The 2513-nt window shown below is 33.5% G+C and overlaps 1 protein-coding gene across 1 annotated transcript in view; it reads left to right on the forward strand.

Moving 5' to 3' along the window:
- LOC106867515 (protein unc-45 homolog A) overlaps positions 1 to 2513 on the forward strand; it is a 34613-nt gene that overhangs the window by 20085 nt on the left and 12015 nt on the right. The window contains exon 9 of the mRNA XM_014912403.2: positions 624 to 739. Within this exon, the coding sequence (XP_014767889.1) occupies positions 624 to 739 (116 nt within the window). The remainder of the gene's footprint in view (positions 1 to 623; positions 740 to 2513) is intronic.

The raw sequence follows: 2513 nt of genomic DNA on the forward strand, positions 1-2513 counted from the left end.
TAGTTCATGCTGCGTTTTTTCTTCGTCGGGGGTCACCACTTTAGTAGAAAGTGGGTTATACATCTTTAGATTGTATACCTGACTTTCTACTAAAAAAATTAAAGAAATTGACGGAACGCTGAACTCCAGACTAAACAACTCAAACAACATTTATTTACTTGGTAAAACATACATATCTTCAGTTATACATCTTTAGAGGTGAGAATAACGAGCTGTCGAGTATAAGACCGAAAGATGTAGGGACAGCTTTTAAACACACGTCCATGCTCAATCGCTGGCCAGCGAGAAAGAGAATGAATTGAGCGGGAAACGCTTGCTTTATTAATTCTAAGCATGCGTAAGACTACGCATGCGAAGGAGTTACTACAGATTAAAGAGCTTTGACTTCTTTGTATTTCATTTCTTTTAAGAAAAGTGAGCTGCTACCAATTTCAATTGTGTTGGAGGGCATATTTTTTATCATATTTGCCTATACTATACCTCAGAAAATTTTTACTTAAAAGTTAGATCTCCATAAATATATGAATAATATATACATATGTAACCAGTTATTCCACTTTCATTTCAAGGATTGGTCTGTATTGGTCAGTATTATTATTTATTATTTTTATATTTATTTTCAGATGTATGAAGTGGTGCGACCTATAATTCATCTTCTTGACATCAACCGAACAGGACTGCAAAACTTTGAAGCTCTCATGGCTTTGACAAACCTTGCGTCAGTTGGTGAACCTGTTCGGTCAGTTCCAATATTTTTTCATTAGTTTCCATTAGAAGTTGTATAAAATTTTCTCAGTATTTGATACATCTTCCAAGTGTTATATTTTTATTTATAAGATTGTTGAACAGATTACTTTTGTAGTATATTGGTGACAGAGTTAGGCTCTATGGTAGTTACTATCACCAGAACATTGTGGTGATACAAATAAATAACTAGGAACTTAGGAATACAGAAATTATATTAGACCAGTCTAATATAAAAGTCTTGACTCAGTAACTCAGTAGTATGTTGTATATGGAAGCCCCAACATAAAAAGGAGAAAAAAGATACTGTTTGAGCAGTGTTGTATACCATTTATGATATTAATTATCCATTTTTGTGAGAGGATGTTTTACAATGCTAACTTGTAAAGTATAAAGTAAATTTTATTATATAAATTAGATACAATAAAATTCAATTAACTGCTTAACCATAGGCAATTTTATTATTTTCCCACTAAGTACCTTTGTAGTCAAAATTAAATGATTTCATTTCAGATATATCTATAGTTACAAAATTTTTACTTTTCCCCCTTCTTTTGAATTTAGTTTCTCTAATCTGTATAGTTTCCATTGTTGTTTCCAAAGGTATAGAGAATGATATAATTCACTTCCTAAATTATTATGAGTATGCAAAACAAACAAGAATCAAAACAATGATGTGTACATTCATTCTTAACATGTTCTGGCAGACTGGGATATGAATATGCTTTTCTCTGTATGATTCTGTCTTTGGAGAACAGCTTCTCCCTTTAGACACTGCGTTAACATTGCACACACATTTCAGTGATGATATTGCTGACTCTGAGGTACATGTGTTTTGGTATGATATATTGCATTAATTTCCATTTATTTATTTTCCCTCCTCATTTTGCAATTGAACTTTATATTCATAAAACCGATCTTTTTAAAAATTAGAGATTTATGAAAAAGTTATCATCATGAAACAAACTAACATTATACTCAATGTACCATAAATTAAGCTTATGATAGAAGTATTGTGCACGAACACAGAAACATATAAATTTAGATTGTGTGTTTAGAACACACTTGTATAATATCTTCTCTGTATATCACTCTGAAAGCTTTGTAGTGGAGTCACCAAAATGTGGTATGTTTTTGTTTAGTGTCGTTGTGATAGGCATGTGTTTGCCTGAGAAATGACAAAACGATAACTGGTTTAACTATAACATTTTTTTATTTGCTGTTGTTAATAAATAATATTTGCCACTACATTCAATTTTGACAACTTGCTTCAAGTTGCTAGAAAAATGATGGAACCAGGATACATCTGGAGTTGATGTACCCTAAGACTAAATATGTTCGTGTGTGTGTGTGTATGTGTGTGTTTGTTCTTTCATCATGAATAGCAAGCAACAGATCTCTTTCTCATAGTAGCAGAACACTGATTTCGGTCTGCGCACGTCAGTCTCCCTGTCTGTGTCCTTTGATGTCTTGTTGACCACTCTATTTATAAGAATCGTGGCAGCTAGAAGGACATACATACTGCAGCAGAGTTTGTACCTAAGTAGGCCAGTTGCTGTCCAGTTGAACTTCGCCTGACATTTATAAGGTCGAAGGTCAAAGGGAGATTATCAATCACTTTTTGACAGGACAAAGAAAACCTGCTTTTCGCACCTGTTGATCGAGGTGTTTGGTCGACCGAGAATTCTTAGATTCGGTTTCGAATCTAGGCTTGGAGAAGGAAGTGTTAATTTTTACACTACCCCACTTCTAGTGAGAAAGCCACAGAG

The sequence above is a fragment of the Octopus bimaculoides genome, chromosome 3, assembly GCF_001194135.2.
Source record: "Octopus bimaculoides isolate UCB-OBI-ISO-001 chromosome 3, ASM119413v2, whole genome shotgun sequence".
In the NCBI taxonomy this organism is placed as follows: Eukaryota; Metazoa; Mollusca; class Cephalopoda; order Octopoda; family Octopodidae; genus Octopus; species Octopus bimaculoides.